The 19,711-nt window shown below is 34.9% G+C and overlaps 4 protein-coding genes across 4 annotated transcripts; 2 read left to right on the forward strand and 2 right to left on the reverse strand.

Moving 5' to 3' along the window:
* Positions 1-4: 4 nt before the first annotated feature.
* LOC135795745 (transmembrane protein 198) lies at positions 5-12,658 on the forward strand. The gene is made up of 6 exons (XM_065307521.1): positions 5-292; positions 9,319-9,515; positions 10,464-10,802; positions 10,868-11,104; positions 11,158-11,291; positions 11,348-12,658. The coding sequence occupies exons 2-6, from the start codon at positions 9,326-9,328 to the stop codon at positions 11,513-11,515; spliced, it is 1,068 nt and encodes a 355-aa protein (XP_065163593.1). The 5' UTR covers positions 5-292; positions 9,319-9,325; the 3' UTR covers positions 11,516-12,658.
* A 399-nt stretch (positions 12,659-13,057) lies between these two features.
* Positions 13,058-14,069, reverse strand: LOC135795746 (glutathione S-transferase 1-like). The gene is made up of 3 exons (XM_065307522.1): positions 13,873-14,069; positions 13,604-13,816; positions 13,058-13,542 (listed from the first exon to the last, which is right to left on the reverse strand). Exons 1-3 carry the CDS (start codon positions 14,017-14,019, stop codon positions 13,231-13,233), a joined length of 672 nt encoding a protein of 223 aa, XP_065163594.1. The 5' UTR covers positions 14,020-14,069; the 3' UTR covers positions 13,058-13,230.
* A 909-nt stretch (positions 14,070-14,978) lies between these two features.
* Uxs (UDP-xylose synthase) lies at positions 14,979-16,987 on the reverse strand. The gene is made up of 6 exons (XM_065308503.1): positions 16,606-16,987; positions 16,336-16,547; positions 15,973-16,258; positions 15,612-15,913; positions 15,423-15,555; positions 14,979-15,364 (listed from the first exon to the last, which is right to left on the reverse strand). The coding sequence occupies exons 1-6, from the start codon at positions 16,676-16,678 to the stop codon at positions 15,120-15,122; spliced, it is 1,251 nt and encodes a 416-aa protein (XP_065164575.1). The 5' UTR covers positions 16,679-16,987; the 3' UTR covers positions 14,979-15,119.
* Positions 16,988-17,364: 377 nt separating this feature from the next.
* Got1 (Glutamate oxaloacetate transaminase 1) lies at positions 17,365-19,530 on the forward strand. Its single transcript, XM_065308504.1, is given in 8 exon segments — positions 17,365-17,666; positions 17,733-17,914; positions 18,133-18,241; positions 18,304-18,645; positions 18,648-18,668; positions 18,771-18,936; positions 19,000-19,142; positions 19,207-19,530. Coding segments are annotated over 8 exon segments (1,224 nt in total). The 5' UTR covers positions 17,365-17,554; the 3' UTR covers positions 19,356-19,530.
* The last annotated feature ends 181 nt before the right edge of the window (positions 19,531-19,711 follow it).

The following is a 19,711-nucleotide window of genomic DNA, read 5'->3' on the forward strand; positions in this document are numbered from 1 at the left end:
ACGTTGCTGCGACAACAGCAGGAGCGGAGCGCGGCAGGCTCGGCGAGCTGGCCAGTTCGCAACTCGCGTTCGCGGCGCGCGCTCTTCATTCGGCGCGCACCTCCTCGTCCGTTCTTCGCTCATCGCAATTCGGCTACAATCTCAATCGCTTGCACAACAGGGAACAAATAAACTTCGCGAGGGACGATGCCCGACCTACGTTCAGAGTGATGTACACAAATGTTTTGTTCACGGAGTGTTATCGCAGACTCTGATGTGTGTTGAATTGTGACCAGAAAACGAGCTGCTCAAGGTAACGATACTATTGATTTAAATTACATACCTGCTTGTGTTAAGTTTATTTAAAAATTGATTTTTTACGCTTTACAACACACAAACGATTAGTATCTTTGAGTTAATATTTTAAAATTAATAATAAATTGTTTATTATATAGTAAATACCATTTTTGGCGGGTTTAGACTCGTAGAAGGGTGAGAAAATAGTGGAAAGATAAAAAAATGTAAATACCTATAATACATTACAATATTGCTAAATTATTTTTAGGTTACAAAATTCAAGTTTTTGAGGTTATGTCAATATAAAAGATAACCATTGTTTACTTAATGTAATCAATGACAAAAAACTGTTTTTTTGCAAATGTTAAAAAATATAATTTTAAACGTAGTTGACGAATATATTTATAAATCTTTTACTTATGTCATAATTTCTTGATTACTTTGATAATGTGATTACATCACTGTTTGAATTTGTTTTGTTTTGGCTTTGTCCTTCGAATCGCCAATCAATCCATCGACCAATGTCTAGCTTCAAACCGTAAAGCCTCTTCTCTACGCATTGCATTGTGTTTACTTTGTTTGTCGCGCGCGATTTCGACGTGTGTATATTGCATGCGCTCACCAACGATGATAATGGCAATGGAATTGAGTCAATTATTTATACATGAATATCAACGAATTTCCGCTTCGTCTGTACACGCAATGAAAGAACCCACCATCTTCAACTGTTATTACACTACTCCTACATTCAATTTTATTCAAATCAATATTCATTTACAAAATAAACGTTAGCTATTTGAATTGTAATCAAATTTAATACATGACGTCATATTATGATTTCAATGAATTTACCACTCAATATTAACATCTTGTATTATTTACTATGTATGTAAATATTGTGCAAAACAGAAACAATCATTATTTGTTTGATTAACGAAGAAACAAGTTGCTGGTGTAATTGTTGCACTAGACCTCGTACTACTTACTTACAATCACACAAATGAGCGTTTGGAGTGCAGTAGAACATTTTCTTTTCATAGTGTTTATTATTGCTTTCAATAAACGTGAAATGGAACAATATTTCCAGAGAGAAAGTTCAGTTTCGTTTGTATCGCTTGAGGTGCTGTACGCATCGACATCCTTTGACCAAAACTAACCGACTCACGTCCGACACGCAGCGTTTTTTCGTATTTTTTTATTTTGAAATTATTGTAGTTTTTATTTAGGAAAAGAAAAGTAAATAGGTATCTGTTTTTATATAGTGGTTTCATAAAAAAATTGTGTTTATTAAGGTTTCAACATTGCATCCGTTTTAGTATGCTTTTTTGTTGAGGATTTTAAAGGTCTGTTTGAATATTACGTAAATTTGACTAATATAAATGGCGACAAGCTTCCGGCTTTGTCATCGGTTTTAAGCATCTGTGACTAGTGAATAGGTACACTAAGCATATTGATTCAACGATAAAAAAATAGCTGGAAGCGTGATAACTTTAAAATAAAAAATACAACTTTTGATGAATTTTGATGAATCAATATTAATGTAGCAAGTTAAATAATGTTATGAAAAAGCCTATATATGATAATTTATTGTTTATAGAGCTTTTCTAGTTTTAATTTTCTTTTAAATTTTTATTTAATTAAGTCTGACGTGCAAAAATTATTATAAAAATAGCATTACTTGCTCATTAAGACAAGTAAAAGTTGTTTTATTTAAAATTTTAATTTTTGCCATTCTACACATTTTATTTCTATTTCTTTTCCTGTTTGAATACCTTTTAATATGCATAAAGAGCATTTAATTTCTTTTATTTGTATTTGTTTGACGTTCTTCGCTTTAAATATTTAATATGCAAATCATTATATATACTTATTATAAATGTAAAGGTATACGAACGCTTAATTGTATATTTGATTCGCGCGCAATGCCCGCCTGAAATTAAACAAACATCGCTTATGAGTCCGTTAGGCGAGGCACGCCGCCCGAGAAGGTACAGTTGCAGCGCGGCGACACGAAACATCCGTGCGGAAGAAAATTATTCACGGTGCTCGTCGCGTTTGTTCGTAGTCACTGGCGCAATTTAATACGAAGCGGCGCGACGCTGCGTGGCGGCATCGGCACTTTGGAATTTATATATATTTATAGTGTGTACCTGTGCACATACTAGCGACGACGCATGACACAAGAGTTATACCTACCTCGAGGAAATTGGATATTTACGGTTTGCCTTCGATGACCAATGCTGAAATTGCTCTAACTGTTTGTATTTGCACTTTTATCAATTGCTCAAATATATCTAATGAACGAAAATAGCTTAAGTATCTGTGGGTAATTTATGCAATCAAGTAAGATTACGGTTTGCTTATGTAGGGAATTAAGTTTACTGCTTCTTGACTATTAACGTTACAAATTGTAATCAAATATTACTATTTTACTACAGTAGAGTCCGGTTATAATGACATCGAAGGGAATTGACAAACACGTCATAATAAGCGGACGTCATACAAAGCGTTTTGTGAAATGAAATCCCTTTTTTATGTAAATATGTACATATTAAATCAAAATCAAAATTGCACGTAATCAGCACATTATAACACATACAAGTGTATTTTTTACTTCAAGTAATCTGTAATTTTTTTCTGCTTTTGTTTTTTCATTTAATTAATTTTCTTGTGATTTTCGAAGCCTCTTCGGTTTCAAAACATTTGAATTGAACGATTGCTTAATGCGGTTCTTGTTTTTTAAAAAGCATTGAGATTGTCGAATGACCCACGCCAAATTCGGATTAATGGAAAATACGGATTAAGTCGTGGTCAAGGTACTGCTGTCCGAATGCTTATATTTATTATTTAAGCATTTGGTCTTTCCGATAGTAAATACATAAAAGTAATTTGACAATCATAAAAGAAATGTAGCAATAAATATAAAAAGTTCGCCACGTGTCGAACGTCGTCGGGTATCAACGAACATTACCGGAGGTGTAAAGAATCATGTTGGTCAATATAACCGGACATAATCTGTTAAAAATGGGTCATAATAAGCGACATGTCACTGTAAGCGAAGTCATTATATCCGACTTTTTTTATACAGAATTTTATATGAAAACCAAACTTGGTAGTGTAGGTACGTCATAATAACCGGTTGGTCAATATAAGCGGAGTCATAATAAACGGATTCTACTGTATTTGTTTCTTGTTGTTAGTAACATATCCTATTAAATCAGGCACTATATTTTTTTACATTAAATTTACATGCATTTCGGATACGCATTACTACCGACAGTCGGGGTGACTTTTATTTGTGTGATAGCCGGAAAGAAGGAGTGGGGAGTGGAGGTCCCCCACCACTTTTTGCTGGTCGCCCGCAGGCATAAAAGGGTAGCACGTAGAGAGCACAGTGTTCAGTCATGTCTGAGTCGTCCACTTTCCTATTTCAGTATTTCATACTAGCTTTTTCCAGGGCTTTCACCCTCCTAAATTTTATTCAAAAATTGCCTAACTAACAATTATGCGTTAATTGAGTCATTAAAATTCTCTAGTTTATTCTAAACAAATGATAAATGATAAAAATATACTTTAACTCGTGCTAAAGTTGTCTCGGATGGAATTTTATAACTATAACTATCATTGAATCTCTACTTTAGCATTCATTCCTTAATTTACACTTCGCAACTGTATTTTTTGTAAAATTAACTAACTTCGATTTTACTTGATTAGTGGATTTTGCGTGAAAGCGTAACTTCCACTTGCATTTATAGCATTACTTAAAATGCACTATAAAAAGTAAATACTAAACCAAACAGTTAACACTTTAATTTAATGCATTGACAAATAAATACAGTCTGTAAAGTAATAAAAATACGTTATTAACACAGTTCAGTTGTTTAATGAGCTTCAATTAATATGCTGCGCAACGTATGCTCATCGCTTAATTGTAAGTACTTATACTCTCGCATTTGCTTATTTACCCACGCGTCAAATAAACACCTTACTCTTAACACTGTTTGTCTTTAAACAATGTGTCTGCCCTTTGTCAATGCATCCACATAGATGCTCTGCCAGAGCGTAGCAAATAGAAGAAATCCTATACCTACTTGGAGGAAGTTAGTTCAAAGTTGGCTAGTTCTAGCGCAGCCGTGACCAAGAAAAAGACAGAACCGCACGCATGTTTCGAGTAGAAAACCGCTGTGAATGGACTTTCAATGTTCCTCATATACCCGACGTGTGAAGGTCGTTGAACGATTTAATTGTTTTCTCTGAAACGCAAAGCTCTACACGGAATACACATGAATGCTAGATGTATGCATGGTGGTCATTAACGCATATCATTCTGCCGCCAGCGATTCTAACTCGCAAGGTGGAAGATCAATGTGCAGTTAAGTGTTTCAAAGAGTTCGCGAGCGGCTTTTTACGTGATGAGGATGAGATATAATTGATTTGTTGTATAGACAGCTTAATGTGAGTTAAAGTACAGCTTCCATCTTCCTTTATGATACAACTTTGGAAAATTGCCCAATGCTTATAAATTATATCAACGGACTATGAGTTCAAAGAACTAATATGCGTATACATATAAAATAATAATGTAATTATAGTGAAACATTTGTTTTTTTTTTCAATTTTAGATATTATTATTTTATACTAGTTTTTGACCGCGACTTCGTCCCGGTAGTGTTTAATAAAAATGTAATTCGTTTTTACTCTTTTGTTCTAGACATAGTACCTATGTGTCAATTCTATCAATAAGATTCGCAATTTTATTTTAAAGAAATTAATTATATAAAGAATTGCTAATATGGCACTCCAACGCGCCATCTCAGATTAAACGATTTAACTATAAATATGATTGAATCTCAATGACAACTTTTATCCTATAGAAAAGGGCTGTCTTTAGGGTTTCCGGCAGTTATTCGAATTTTTCTCGGCGTAAAAACCATCCTTGGACATTAACAAACATTGTAAAAATGGAATTGGCCAAATTGGTCTAGGCATTGTTGAGTTTTGCGCTTACCAACGGATTTTGCGATTCATATTTATATTATAGAACACGAAATACATTTTGAATATAATGACTTGCAAACGTTTCGTTAATTTTTGGAATGAATTTTTGATAGTAAAAACATAACTTATTCTTTATTTCCGCTAAAAGTATGCAACACCACATACAAAATTGTCATGTAATGTGAGCATAGCGTGGTAGGTATCACGTGGTTTAACATTTACCACCCACAGGGGTGGAATATTGGGTCTCAATGTCATTCCCAGAATAAATATATTACCTATAAGCATATGTATTAGTCACTATGTTTTTCGGGAAGATGATTATTTTATGTTGCTCACAAAATGACGAAACCTCTACTTTTCGAGGTCAGGTAATATTACGTCACGTTTTTGATAATATTATGATTAAATAGTGTTCAAATATATATTTATTAGCAAATTTGGAGGTTGATTAAATAAACACTAGACAGAAATTACACATCTTAACTAAAAAAAATATGTTTTTTATTAAATTGTACTTTAAAGCAATTTCGCTGTAAAATTGCACTTATTTTATTTTGTTGAATTATAATAAGCAATTTTATGTCTCCTGACGAATTAATTTATAACCACGTCTCTAATTTTTTCCAAATGTCACATTTTAGGACCTCTTCCAAGCGCTATAAATACAATGGATACAATACATCTATCATAATCCACCTCGCATAACATGTGTACTCTTATCTGAAATTGAATTCGAAGACTCATTCAAAACGCTTTTACAAGTCAATAAATAAATATTAACTCCGTTGAATCGTATAACCTATTTAACAATAAGCCTGTGTGCGTATAAAATTTAGTAATACCTGTCTGCACCAGATTTGAACTTTGAGCTTTTTGAGTTCACTCGATTCTCAATGAACACGACGCGTCGTCAAACAAAAAACCGTCTGGTGCGCAATGCAGACTACCAAAAAAAGGGCGTCTGCCAAAAGTACATTTCTCGAGCGTTGCTCTCCACCGAATAATTGATACATATTATATTATTGCACCCCAGAGTCAGAGTCAGCAGGTTTCATCTATTACTTTGGTAATAGCAAAAGTTTATGTTGCATACAACAACAAACATTCTTGCTTATAAACTGACTAAATTAGAATTCTAAATTCTCAATTGTAGAGTGTGTTCACTTTCTCATTATCTTTTCATCAATCAATTGTATTTATTTATTAACATTACTACCGCATCATTCAGCGTGGTTTTAATTCAAGTTTGTAGGTCAGTTTACTTCGTTAGCGATCAACGTTAATTAGGCGTCTCTTAGAAAGTAGTTTGACTATGTAGTTTTCAACTCATCAGTCATTAAGTTGGCAAGTGCAGGTAATGCAGTATTCTACTGTTTATTCGAAGACAAACATATCAAAGTTGTTGTTTGTATTTGTAATTAATTGAATTTACCAATGTTATAGATACATTTATCATTTGTTTGCTTTTAGTCCTTAACTCATTCACTCACTGAGTTTAAATTTTTATTGTATTAGAGTTTGGCATAGTTTGCATGATGCGGATAGTTTTTAAGCTTGATTGCTATTCAATTGAGGATTTAATTTACTACAATAGAGGTAATTAACCCAGTAAAGTGGGCCGCTTTGAGCGTCGAACAGTATAAAAGTTTTTCACGGAGTTAAGGCGCGTTTTATTGCTGCGAATCGACGTACAACATTCAATTGAAATTATAATCGCGCAGCGTGCAAAGAAACATGGATTCACAAATAATTTAATAGCAAATTTAACAGTACAGAGCATGGAAAAAGTATATAGCCATTTGTAATGGATGTACAGAGTCTGAAGTGAAATTGGATTTTGATTTTTCTCGTACTGAAGAAATCGTTTTTATTATATACAAAAAGGTAAAATTTAAGGTTAAATACTTTGGTTATAAGAATAGACTTAGGTATATCAAATAGCCATCTATAATATAAAAATTAATCGCAACATATGTTGGTAAGCGTATAACTCAACAACGCCTAGACCAATTTGCCCAATTCTTTTTTTAATGTTCGTTTAAGTCCAAGGATGGTTTTTACGCCGAGAAAATTTTGAATAATTGCCGGGAAAACTCCAAAGGTAGCATTTTTCTATAAAATAAAAGTTGGCAGTGAGATTCAATCATAGTTATACTTAAATAGTTGAATCCGAGATGGAGCGCTGAAGTGCATTATTAGCAATTCTTTATATAATTAATTCCTTCAAAATGAAATTGCGAATCTTATTCATAGTATTGACACATACCATGTCTAGAACAAGAGAGTAAAAACGAATTACATTTTTATTAAACACTACCAGGACGAAGTCGGGGACAAAAGCTAGTATCTGAATAAAATTTTAAAGTGACTTGCATATGTAATTGCATACATTATATTTTCAAGTCTATAATTTAGGTTCATTTTAATGTGTATGTTTGCTAGGATGCAGCGGTTGCCTAGTGACATAATGGTTGGTAGGCAACCGAACAAACAAACAAACTGGCGTTGCTTTGTTTGCTTCTAGTACTCTTTAGCTTGGACGTGTTTTTACCGGGTTTCAAGCCGATATTAATTTTTAAATAATGCATTTTTAAATCGATTTTAAAATTTTAATAGTTAATGCTTCCAATGTAGGTATATTTATGCATTATTTTGAAGAAGCTCTTTGCACATCAAACACGCTGTGAGACTTTGCGTATTCGTGATAATGCTACAATTAATTAAATTTCCCAGCGGTGCACGTTGTGAACAATCGTGGGTTTGGTTTTATACATTTTATAGGGTAGTAATGTTTACCTGACGTTAATTAAACTAGTCGAGAACGCTACTTTAACGAAATTAAAATTTCAATATCTTCTAAGCTTTCAACAGAAACAAAATAAAATCCAATCAAATTAAATTGAATTTATCATCTACTTAATTTTATGTTTAATTAAATTATACAGATTTTGAATTAGAAATTTATCGCTTCCTTCTTTATTTACTTCAATTTTGAAGGCTTTTTGTGTCTAAGACGTTTTATTAAAAGGTGAAAGTCAAACTTTTCGCTTTTTTACTAAGCAAATGAATGGAGTTTTTGTTCGCAATTTGAAAATAATACTGATAATTTTACATTCCATAAAAGAAATTTATTTTTAGACAGGTTTTTAACGAAGACTTCGAAATAATCATTGACATTTGCGGAATTCTATGCATTTTAAAACATTTTTATTTAAGATAAGCTTATCGCATTTTGGAGACCCCAATGTCACATTTTTTACCTAAAATGAAAGAATTAAAAAAATTGCGTTCATTTAAAGAGATAAAATAAGTTATGTAGATGGTCGTTTAAAAAGTGTGAATTGTGGCCTATTAAATGCCATTCAATAGACAAAATCCAGTTTGAAGGTCGAATATATTAACATAGTATTAAACCTTTAGTAAAATAAATTCCATCTATTTTTTATTATTAAAAGTTTATATAAATATTTTTATACCTTAAATTGTTGGAAATAAAACTGGTATCAAAAAGCCTTTGCCTCTGAAAGCTGAGAAATTTGCTATGCTTTTCCATGTGCTATTTGCCATTAGCAACATACTCGTAAATATGTCTCCAGCTGTATTTTACGAGCAGCAGGCATTCAAAACTACAATTAAAAATTAGTTATTGTCGACAAAATATAACCGCTTTTTTTCTGTGCGCCCGTAGACACGCACTTTTTGTGAATGAAAACAAAAATGTACTTACCGGAAGTACCTTCGACAGGTGTGTCATACGAAATCACCCTTTCGACGGTAAGCGGATAACCATGGTCAGTGCCGATTAAGCAAGCATTCAACCGCAAGTTATTTTTCAAACCGTGTTGTAAGTGTCTTAAGTAAGTGAGTTATCTAATCTAATATTATTGTAATTTGACATTGACATGTTGACCGCGCAGTTTTGACATTTATAAACATAACCTCATTTAACTTAGAGAAATGAGAGAAATATAACCAAAGTTATTATCTATTCGCTTTGAGTACATTAAACTTTGAATAAATGAGTATATCTTGTTATTGCAGGATCACAATGGCGAGTGGCGCTCAACCAGACTCCCTGGTGCCTCCAAGAAACAACAGCACGCTGCGGGTCATCCCCGGTCTGCGAGCGCCTGACGGTCCCAAGGTGGAACAATGTCACGTGGACACCAACTACGACGTAGTCACAGCCGTCGTCTGCTCGGTGTACATCATCTTCGGCATACTCTACACATTCTGTGGTACGCTGCGTGCAAACGTCTTTATGCTCCAACGCGTTCGTGCGAAAATTTAATACACCCATCCGCCGCCGTCCCACACGTCGATGGCGTAATTATTGTGTTCAATCGGGGATGATGGCGGCGGTGATGGAGCGTGTGATAAGCAAAGTGACGAGTTATCGTGCGCATACATGACACGGCTTCTATCGTTAACGGTTTGATCAACGACGGCGTCGGCGGCGGCGGCGGATACACATGCCGCCGGTGGACGCGCGGCGTTCAGTAATCGATCAGACAGCCGCCTGCTGAAAGCCACACCCAATGCGAATTTCCACGTTGTCACAATTAAATTCGTTTATCTCCGCATTGAATATTGATCACACACACGTGTAATGCCTAATCTTGTTTTGGGCCAATTGATTGCCTCCATAATTAATGTACTTATTTCGGCGTAAATAATTGAATGTAATTACTTTGGTAATTTAGCAATTTAAAGTTTTGATGAGAAGTTTAAAAGTTTTTAATTGATTTGGTTGCTTTGGTAGACTCAGATTGAGGTTACGTAATTGTTATTTTTTTAGTCTAGACAAAAAAATATTTCTGATAAAGCCATCAACATAACGCTCGTAAACTGTTTGTAAACAGTCTTGAATATGACAATCGAGTATGTTTAAACGCTCGATAATCGGAAAAACCCATTTCGCAGCGAGTTGAAACGCTCGTGGACGCGAAACAACCCCATCGCTTTGCGTGTTCGTCGACGTAAATTATTTAGAGCACTGATGACTTATGCATGATACGCTGACCCCTTTTCGCGTTGCAGTTGTGAAACTTTAACGCACACGCAGTCGACTGACGTGCATAAAGAGTTTCCGCGCGGTTTTCCAACAACTTACACCGACAGCTTAACATATACTTACATTTTATCTAAACATGCACAACTAAAAACGAATAAAACACATTTTGCAGGTTATCGTTGCTTCAAGACGGTAATGTTTCTCACAGGATTCATATTTGCCTCGAGCATCGTATACTTGATCTGCCTGCAAGGCGAGCTACTGCCGCCATATGGCAACGCAGGTATTGCGATATTCGCCGGTATACTTTTCGGTCTCATCACGATGCTAGTCCAATACGTGGGGCTTTTCATGGAAGGCCTGCACACTGGCCTCCTGCTGGGGTTGGGCGCTCTGATCGGCGCTGACCACATCATGGAGACGTCACCACGTGGCTCCGTCTGGGTTTGCGTCGGTGTTCTACTGCTGAGTGCTTTAGTCGTAGCTATTTTTAATTTATATTTTAGAAAAGGTAATTCAACACTTATTCCATCATAGAGTTAGTACCTATTAAGTGTTTAAATATACATTTGTTAGGATTGACAATACTGGGCACAAGTATCTATGGCGGAGCAATTGTGTCAGCGTCGATAGACTATTTCGTTGAGCGATTGGCGACCGTGGCCTGGATATGGGACAGAGTTTCATTACGTCCGGCAGTCCCACCGCCATGTTGGTACTCATGGATCCTGCTTGGAATTTGGCCAGCTTTGGTCGTGATGGGGTTGATTATTCAGTGCGCCATCACTGGACGTGGCACGTATCATGAAGATGGTAATGTTGTATATTCGTATTGCAAACGTGTTTTGTTAACTTTGTGTTTACAGTCGCCGCAGGACGTAAGAAACCCAGACCGGGTGGAAATCACCCGAGGTCACGAATTGACAGGGCCGAAATGCGCCAGAATAAGTACAGGTATCTCTATCAAGTGCGGATGGCCCACGGTGATGTGATAAGCAAGGTTTGTTCCTAGTAATCTATAAATTGTGGCGAGGATAAAATTTATTCTCTCAATAGGATTTTGTTGAATCTCTACATCAGAAGAAGGAACCCGGCGGTGCTCCGGGAGAATGTAGCACGCTTCAGTCGGATGCTACCCATTTGACCATTCTGCCAGATACAAACATGGCCGTCCTCACGGAGAGCGAGGATGACAGCCAAACGGAGATTCCGACGAAACGATGAACCGTTTCGCCGCCCGCGCTCGTTTCTATAATTTATTGACAATAATTACGTATGTATTTGGTACTTAATTCGTTTTGACAATGTGGTCATTTTCTCTATGGTAGCGCTTTTTAAGCAAACTCTGAGCTCAAGCGAACAAAACTAAAACACACAAAATCAAAATATCTACAGTTGTGAACGTACAAAATGAAATTGTATTCAAATGTAACCCAGCTGTTCATTCACGTGCTCAATTCTTTTTAAACGTTTTTTAAATTAAACTGCGTTTTTGGCGAAGAATGTCGATCACAATACACTTGATTTCATTTCAATTTTGAATTCAATAATGACACAACATTGTAAAATACTTTTGACTTTGTTGATCGGCATTTCTTCAAGCGTCTCGTTTGTGTACAAATTGATATAATGTGAGATTAGATGTGTAAGAGTAATAAGAGAAGAGATACACCAAAATTGAAACAAGCAACAAGCAGCGGCGTGCAACGAGAATCAAAATGATATCATATGGTGTCCGACGCCATATAATATATATTCTACTTTTCATAAAGATAGTCGACTAAAAATATATGAGTACATTTCTAGACATAAACGTTTATGTATGTTTCAAAATGATTACGATTCATGAATGTCACTTACGATAGAGAGTATTTATTAGTCCACGACGATGGTGAAACGAATGTGTGATAATTGTATTAAATTAGATACATATATAATTCTAAGAATGGTATAGTATTTCCAGAATAATCTGCTGCCAATATATTATAATTGCATTTATTGTACGATGTATATAAACCAATGAAATTCGACTTAGATTCGGTTGGTTCTGACTGCGTTTTATAAGATTTGATAAACGTTGATGATTTACAATTTACAACGTAACATTCCTCGTCGTCTATGTTTTTGAAATTAAAACAAGGTAATATTTAAAAGTGCCTTTGGTGCATATTGATTGATTTGTGGTTTATATTTGTGGATTCTCCTTCGAATTGCGTGTCCAAATCCTATTCAATTTGGTTAGTACATTTTATAATACGATACAGTTGTTTCTCTAGTCAAAGATGAAGCATAGACACGTGTAAAAGAGTAACAGTTCACATCATATGTAATATACAAGAATTGAAAATATATAGTTTCTGTAAATAATCATATCCGTATGTTGTTTACAATTTACATACTAAGTGCCAGCATAAAAACACTCGGATGGGAATGGTTTGCATTTAGTGGATGCAGATAACCGAAAAGATATAAACGCACTTTGTGGGAAATGTGCAATGTGGAAATCTCGGAAATGATGGAAATTGTATGCAGCTGGGACTGACGTCATATTCTGAAAGTGGGTTAATAGGGCATCTGGAAAACAGTGCAGTCGAACGCAGTTCGCACACATATTCATACAGTTGCACAGGGTGCGCATATTTTTTTGCAATTGTTTTCCGTTTTAGTTGATTTTCTTCTTCAAAATCAATATTTAAGCTGGAAGCCTTTTTATTACCCGGTAAAATAACATAAATTTTTATGATGGATTGATAAAAAAGTCACCGATAATTTTTACTTCTTTATATTTACAGCGATGGCAAAAACTATTTTAATGGAACAGTATAAGAAGTTGCCTATATAAATACAGTAATTATTTAATACATTTTACATTTATTTTTGGCATCTACAATTGAAATTAAGTAATGATTCTTCTACGTCGTATTAAACTTGGAAAGATCTCAAGATGCTCCAGTTAAACCTTGAATAAACTCCTTAAACTGCTGTAGTCCCTCATTAGCCTCGTTATAATAAGGCAATTCTTTGCAACTATTGACCCATTTTGCAACTTTCGGATGTTTTGCTTCATCTATCGGCACGAAGTAATCCAACGCTGTCAAAGTAGTGATGATACTGAAGTCCGCTATAGTTAAATTTTGTCCGGCTAAAAACTTGTGATCAGCAAGGAAAACTTCTAAGAAATCATAAACCGTTTGAGCTTCTTGCAGCGCTTCTGTTGATGGTGTTTTAAGTTTTTGTTGCACCAGCGGTAGCTAAAAGAAAAGTAAATTAAATTTGGTGATTATATGTTTTTTTTATGTTTTTTAAACATACAACAATCCCGCGTAAAGTTGGATACACAACACTGGCTTCAAAAAACAGGCGTTGATTGATAACTGCACGTTGGGCCAAGTTGGCCGGATACAAAGTGTTTGCTTCATTGGGGTTGGAGTGTTTTTCGACTAGAAATGACATGATTGCATGACTATCCCAAACAATTGTGCCGTCATCATCCACATATGTTGGCACAGTGTGTTGAGGATTTATCTGTGAGAAATATACATATTAATATTGATTTTATGTATGAATCATGTTTATCTTACTTTGATAAAGTCTGGTTTTAAATGTTCTCCTTGTTTCATGTCTAAATTGATGTATTCCAGTGATATTCCAAGTGCTTTTACCGTGAATAAAACCGAGCGCACAGCCGGACTAGTTTTGGACATGTATAATTTTCCAACGGTTTTCATTTTAATATTATTACTTCACTTGAACTGAATATGAATATATGTTTGAAAGAAATGATGCTAATATTTTTTCAAGTTTCCTTTTTATACGAAAAGAAGAATGCATAAATCATTAAATGAAAACCTATCAACGAGAATATTTCTTGAGTGCATTTCTTGTTTAACTGCCTAACAACAGTAAACAGTGTTATAAATAATACGTATGTGGATTGTTTATGTAATCATTTTGTGGCAAGACATTATCGAAAAGCGATAGAATAGGAATTTTTGAATGTTTTTATGTAGTGTTTTATGGCTTTCTCCTCTATTCAATTAAATTAAGAAAAGAAAAAAATTGGTAATCTGGGGGTTTGAACTACCGATTAATTATCAAGTTATTAATATCTTCAGGAATCGCTTGTTCAAATCATTTATAATTTTGATGATAACTATATTGAAAATAAACTGGGTAGATGAGATGTGTAATTGATAGTTTAGATCACCAGCTCCCCTATATTTTCTCTTATCAACCTTTAGGATTTGATAAATTGATTATAACATCAGATAGGTACTATGAGAGAAAGCTCAGTGGTCTTTAATTATTAAATAGCATAGTTAGGTCAGGGCGAGTTGGACATATAATTTTAATGACTTACAGAATTTTTGCAAAATAATGTTTTTAACAATTCTGTCTAAAACAAAAATGCCTCCCCGGCGGGGAATCGAACCCGGTCTCCCGCGTGACAGGCGGGGATACTGACCACTATACTACCGAGGACTTATATCCCCCCAAAGAAAAAAGAAGTTGAAGAGGGAAAAATTTATTATGTGCACAATATTTTACGTTTACACCGTTGCAGCAATATTTTAAGCATCTTTAGTGCACTACAACTATCGCAATATGTGCAGATATAAGAGCAAATAGTTAAAAGAAATAAGAATTATAAAAATAAATCGTTTATAGGCAACTAAATATACACCACTTGTGAACTTTCAATTTATTTCGATTAATTTAAAATACATATTACAAACCAAATAACCGCTTTAGTTCAATACTTTTATTGACCTAAGAGTAGGAGACATCTCCATTATCACAAATAGTACAATATCAATAACTTAAGTGATTACGTTGTAGGTTTGTCCGGAACGAACTTGTTATTTTCCGAATAGTTAAACTTTTTCAGCTCCCTCTTGAAATAATCGACAGTTTTCTGCAAACCGACGCTGAGTTCCACCTTTGGCTCCCAATTTAAATATGTTTTGGCTCTGGTTATATCGGGACGCCGCCTCTGCGGGTCATCCTCGACTTCTGGCAAGTGGCTAATTTTACTTCGTCCCCCAACTAAATCTTTAATAATTGTTGCAAATTCTAAAAAAAACCATTCATTAGGAAACAACCCAATTCTCATTGTGTTTTATATCTATACCGTTAATTGTATGTTCAACAGGATTTCCCAAATTAATTGGCTGAGTATAATTAGACGCCATTAAAGCAATCAGTCCATCAACCAAATCGCTTACGTATTGAAACGATCGTGTTTGTTTACCTGACCCGTACACCTGCAACATTATCAGCTTACAAACAAAGCAACTAAATATTTAGAAAGATGACATACAGTAATAACATCATTCTGCAGTGCTTGCAGGATAAAATTTGACACCACCCGACCATCATTCATGACCATACGAGGCCCATACGTGTTAAATATCCTCGCAACACGTACATCCATCCGCTCCTGTTTGGCATAGGCATAAGATAATGTTTCCGCCACACGCTTGCCTTCATCGTAGCATGCACGTGGACCGATGGGATTGACATGGCCCCAGTATGTTTCAGGCTGCGGGTGAATATCAGGATCACCGTAGACCTCGGACGTGCTAGCGATTAAAACCTTTGCGTGCACGCGACGTGCCAATCCTATAAATGTTATCAGTTAAAATTGTATAGCTTTATGCCATAGTTACAAACACATATACCTAGGATATTAATAGTTCCTAGAGTGTTTGTTTTTATGGTTTTTACTGGATTAGACATGTAATGCCGCGGGCTTGCGGGACTCGCTAAATGGTAAATTTCATCCACTTCTATGTATACTGGATTGACAATGTCATGATGTATCAGTTCAAAGTTTTCATGGCCTATCCATTGTTCAACATTACGCTTGCGACCTGTGAAGAAATTGTCTACTACAATAACTTCATGTCCTTCAAACATTAATGTATCAACTAGGTGAGATCCAACAAAACCAGCTCCACCAGTTATCTACAAATAGATAAAATAAGTAATATTTAAATAAACATTAGATTTCATAACATTTTATGTATAAAAATAATTCATACCAAAATTCGTTTGCGTTCTAAATAATTGAGAAATTTAACAGGTGCATATTTTTTGGGAACCCTAGCAACCAGTGTCTGCAACTTAACTTCCAAGTCATGTATTCGGAAGTCATTGTCAATTAATTGACTATCTAGTTTGTTACTACTAATAACGCCCTCGTATATGTCATTCCCATCAGCGATTATGTATCGGAGGTAGACCAAAATAATTCCTGGAATTTAAGTTCTATTATTATAGTAATACTTAACCTGCAAGTGATGATTATGTACCAAAACTTCCAAAAACACTAAGGATGGCTATGTACACTATCGGTTTCATTTTGCGTCGAATGATCTGATTCATTTTTACTCATTTTAGAGACTTTACTTATATATCTATCGTCTCCCCAATTGATAGACAGTGCAATGTTGTTTTAAGAGGTAAACATTGCCTGACATAGACATATCACCTTTATTTCGCAATACGTCTCTGTTCCATCTCTGTTCACCGTATTTACTCGATGAAATGCGCGTAGGCGGCGTGGGCGCTCGCAAAATCAACTGAGAGCAGCAACTGGCTGGGAACAAGTGTAGTGGAATGATCATGTATGGCCGTAATTTGAAATTGCCGCCTTGTCTGTTATTGCAGATACAAGCGTGTAGGATACTTCAGTCACTTTCATTAAAGTGTGACTGTGATTTGTATTGCTTGTAATTTTGAAGTACAATTATCTACAAATTGGCTGCGTTATCATTTATTACGTAAAATTAACATAGTACCTATCACATTTTTATAATTATCTTTTAAATACTTTCTTGAAGGCTATCTTTAAAATTAACTCTCATAGGCTATTCACAAAACTATTTCAAATTCCAAACGTTACCAATCATTATAACTAAACATGAATAATTTAAATATTTGTACAAAATTCGTAACAATAACGAACATTTTTTAACGCAATTTATGGTTTTAAAATTTACTGTAATGTTTTGAAACATCCTGTATTTTTAATATTTTTCGACCTTCTTAATATTTCAAAGGTTAAACTGATTATGCATACGTAAACGTTAGATTCTGATACGAGAATTAAAAGGCATCTATATTTTGCTTCGGTTTAATTATCAGTTGCATCACCACTTATCGTTCGACTTGTTTCGCTTTCGAATATTCGAGCGAACTTTCAAACGTTATTGTTTCGCAGTCTGTTGCTACGAGTTGAACAAACTTTACCGTGCGAAAATGAGCGGACGATTCTCCAAAGTAGAAATGGCCCCAGCTATTGAGGTGTTCCACCTCAACAAAGCTTATCAGGATGATCCATTTGAGAAGAAAGTCAGTTTAGGTGCTGGTGGTAAGTTTATCTTATTGCTTAATTTAGATTTTGTGATATATTTGATGTTATTATTTATTCATTCAGCCTATCGTACTGAGGTTGGTCAACCATGGGTATTGCCAGTGGTACGCTTAGCAGAGAAAAATCTGGCTGCTGATGAAACTCTGAACAAAGAGTATTTCCCAATGCTTGGTCTGGACAAATTCTGTTGTCACTCAGTGAAAATGCTGCTAGGAGAAAAATCTGAGGCTTATCTACAACAAAGGGTACTTGTGAAATGCACTCTTAACATATATCATCAAGTGTTCACATGATCCACTCAAACCACATATTTCAATTGCATTATTATGTTGAAATCAACAATAAGTTTTGCTGATAACTGGGTGTAAACACATTTTGAAATTTTGGCAAACATCTGATTTGACATCATGTGATCATGGCATGTAATTGATAGCTGTGACATTACATAATTGTTTATTTTTAGGCGTTTGGTGTACAAACACTTTCCGGTACTGGTGCGCTCCGTGTTGGTGCCGAATTTTTGCGCAGAGTCTTAGACTACAAAGTTGTTTATGTATCAGACCCATCATGGGGTAATAATTTATGATATTTAAATGTTCAGCACAGCACACACAAATTATTTTTATTATTATAGAAAACCACATTTTGCTTTTCAATCAAGCTGGGTTTGAAACGAGAAGGTATAGATATTGGTCGGCTGAGAAACGTGGAATTGATTGGGATGGCTTAGTAGAAGATTTGGAGAATGCCCCTGAAGATTCTGTTGTTGTTCTGCATGCCTGCGCTCATAATCCAACGGGATGTGATCCAACTCATGAGCAATGGAAACAGATTGCCGATATTTGCGAAAGCAGGAAACTTTTCCCATTCTTTGACTCCGCCTACCAAGGATTTGCCTCTGGAGATTTGGACAGGGATGCATGGGCTGTGAGATATTTCCTTGATCGTGGATTTGAAATATTTTGCGCACAGTCTTTTCTAAGAACTTTGGTCTTTACAGTGAGTTTCTAAACCTTTTTTAATCGAAGTTTTAACTATGCCTTTGTTGTTTGTAATTTTGGTTGCCTACTAGCGCCTAACTTATTTTAATTTTTTCTTAAGACGAAAGAACTGGTAACTTAATTGTGGTGCCTAAGAGAATTGAAGATGCCCCAATGATCAAAAGTCAAATGAGCATTATTGTGAGAGCGATGTACTCCAATCCACCAAGCCATGGCGCAAGGATTGTTGCTTACGTTCTAAACAATAACGATTTATACAATGAATGGTAAAAAAACAATATATTTCTTCATGCTCATAAAATAATTTCATTGCTCTTGTAATTTTCTAGGAGAGACAATGTTAAAACAATGTCTGGTCGTATTATTGAGATGCGCAAATTGTTACGCTCAGCTTTGGAACGCCTTGGCGCGCCTGGTACTTGGGAGCATATCACTACCCAAATTGGTATGTTCTCTTACACCGGACTTAATGGTAAGAATTAAGAAAAATTAGATTAATATTGAACTAAAATATAATGGAATGTAATGTTTTTTAGAAATTCAGTCTAGATACATGATTGAGAAGCATCATATTTATATGTTGAAGTCCGGCAGAATTTCGATGTGCGGATTGACGTCGGCTAATGTTGAATATGTAGCTCAGGCTATTTACGATACATTGACGAGTGTTGGAAACAAATTGTAATAAGCTACGCATGCAGGAACAACTATCGTATTGCAGAATAATCAAAAATGCATTTATTTTATATATACGTTGCCGATAGACATCAATCATGGTAATTGAAGACTATATGTTAAACATTGAGTACAATATTTTTCTAAAGTATTTACCAAATAAAATTTAAAGGTTTGTTTTAAAATTATTAGTTAATATGACAAACAGGAAATCTTCCACTTAAAAGAAATTGATTGGATTCGATTAAATTAGTTTTTTTGTTGTTTTTCAACCATTCGGTATATTAAAAAAATTGTGCTAGTTTTATCCATCGGCCAAAAGATTGGTTCTCATCACGACTTCTTTGCCAAATAAAAATGCTCCCA

This window comes from Atheta coriaria, unplaced genomic scaffold (assembly GCF_025399875.1).
Source record: "Atheta coriaria isolate IRGN ID8LTWV9N9 unplaced genomic scaffold, Caltech_Dcor_3.1 hic_scaffold_7_pilon, whole genome shotgun sequence".
Lineage (NCBI taxonomy): Eukaryota > Metazoa > Arthropoda > Insecta > Coleoptera > Staphylinidae > Dalotia > Dalotia coriaria.

Bases quoted from the DNA above. Each gene is read 5' to 3' on its own strand.
- LOC135795745 (XM_065307521.1), top strand. From the start codon at position 9,326: ATGGCGAGTGGCGCTCAACCAGACTCCCTGGTGCCTCCAAGAAACAAC. The intron at 10,803-10,867 runs GTAATTCAACAC...TACATTTGTTAG, and splicing joins TAATTTATATTTTAGAAAAG to GATTGACAATACTGGGCACA. The intron at 11,105-11,157 runs GTAATGTTGTAT...TTGTGTTTACAG, and splicing joins TGGCACGTATCATGAAGATG to TCGCCGCAGGACGTAAGAAA.
- LOC135795746 (XM_065307522.1), bottom strand. From the start codon at position 14,019: ATGAAAACCGTTGGAAAATTATACATGTCCAAAACTAGTCCGGCTGTG. The intron at 13,817-13,872 runs GTAAGATAAACA...TATTTCTCACAG, and splicing joins TAAAACCAGACTTTATCAAA to ATAAATCCTCAACACACTGT. The intron at 13,543-13,603 runs GTATGTTTAAAA...CTTTTCTTTTAG, and splicing joins CAACTTTACGCGGGATTGTT to CTACCGCTGGTGCAACAAAA.
- Uxs (XM_065308503.1), bottom strand. From the start codon at position 16,678: ATGAATCAGATCATTCGACGCAAAATGAAACCGATAGTGTACATAGCC. The intron at 16,548-16,605 runs GTACATAATCAT...CTTAAATTCCAG, and splicing joins TAGTGTTTTTGGAAGTTTTG to GAATTATTTTGGTCTACCTC. The intron at 16,259-16,335 runs GTATGAATTATT...ATCTATTTGTAG, and splicing joins TAGAACGCAAACGAATTTTG to ATAACTGGTGGAGCTGGTTT.